This window comes from Elephantulus edwardii, unplaced genomic scaffold (genome assembly GCF_000299155.1).
Source record: "Elephantulus edwardii isolate Elephantulus edwardi_28Jun2011 unplaced genomic scaffold, EleEdw1.0 scaffold01350, whole genome shotgun sequence".
Classification (NCBI taxonomy): Eukaryota; Metazoa; Chordata; class Mammalia; order Macroscelidea; family Macroscelididae; genus Elephantulus; species Elephantulus edwardii.
In genome coordinates, this window is record NW_006401100.1 from 2,392 (window position 1) to 3,450 (window position 1,059).

General features: G+C 41.0%; 1 protein-coding gene across 1 annotated transcript in view; it reads right to left on the minus strand.

The window, feature by feature from the left end:
- The window catches only part of LOC102868671 (eukaryotic translation initiation factor 5B-like), an 11,263-nt gene that overhangs the window by 2,211 nt on the left and 7,993 nt on the right, over window positions 1–1,059 (minus strand). Inside the window, exons 3-4 of the mRNA XM_006903456.1 lie at window positions 966–1,055; window positions 3–95 (exon numbers count right to left, since the gene is read on the minus strand). Of these exons, the coding sequence (XP_006903518.1) occupies window positions 3–95; window positions 966–1,055 (183 nt within the window). The remainder of the gene's footprint in view (window positions 1–2; window positions 96–965; window positions 1,056–1,059) is intronic.

Consider the following 1,059-nt stretch of genomic DNA (forward strand, 5'->3'; position numbering starts at 1 on the left):
CTGCTTCCACAGTCACTCCCATCACTATTGGGTCTCTAGAATTGAAAATAAACTGAGGAAGAATCTTCATCTTGCATGGAAATACTGCTATGTGCCTAAAAAGGGGGGGAGAATTTAAAGTTTTTAATCCCATAACACCATTTTGAACAGCAAAAAACAATACATATGGATCTTTAGTTTCTCCCAGTGGAAAAGCAGCTTTTCTCAGAGTTCTTGTGAGAGGAACAGCACGGGAACTATGAATGGCCCTGAGAGTGGAGACACCTCCTCGGGCTTTTCCTTCTCTTGCCTCTTCCTTGTTCATCCTGTTTCTTCCTTAGACTTCGTTTTCTTACCTCTTAAGCCCTGTACCTAGAAGCTGCTGCATCTTAAACCTGTGCCCAAATTAAAAATAAAGCTGCAACTACCTCCTCCTAAGGCTCTACGTGCAGCAGCCCCTAAATAGTCTACCCTGTGGGCTTAATTTTAAACATCAAACCAGTCTCATTTCCTCTACCATCACGCCAAATGAGTTGGTTCAAATCCAGATTTAAGGGGGGGAAAGCACAACAAATCACCTCCCACAAGATAAAACTCCCCAATTTAGCAAATTTCTCTGTCATTTTTTGTGAAGTCAGAACTGACTCACAGCTGACCCTCCAAAACAGGTTTTCAAAGGCTGTAAATGGCATGAGAGGGGACGGCCCATGTTTCTCCTGCAGAGCACCTGATGGACCTGAATCACTGCCTTTGAGCTGGCAGCACAGTTCCTTAACCACAAGGCCACCAGAGCTCCCCAATAATGCCCAAGCTTTCAAATTGAAAATTTAAGAAAACATGACCCAAGGGCTACAAAGACGATTTGTTCACATACGGCTTAAACAGATTTATGGTTGAGGACATACAACTTCAGGCTGTAGCCTCTGGTTCATGAGAAAAATGGCATTTTCTGTTGTTTACATCAGTAAGTAAAATTAACAACTTACTTAAATTCTTCTTGTTTCTGTTTCTTGTAGTCTTGTCTATATTTTGTAAAGGCATCAAATAAATGATAAATAATTTCTGCACTAAAAATTCTAA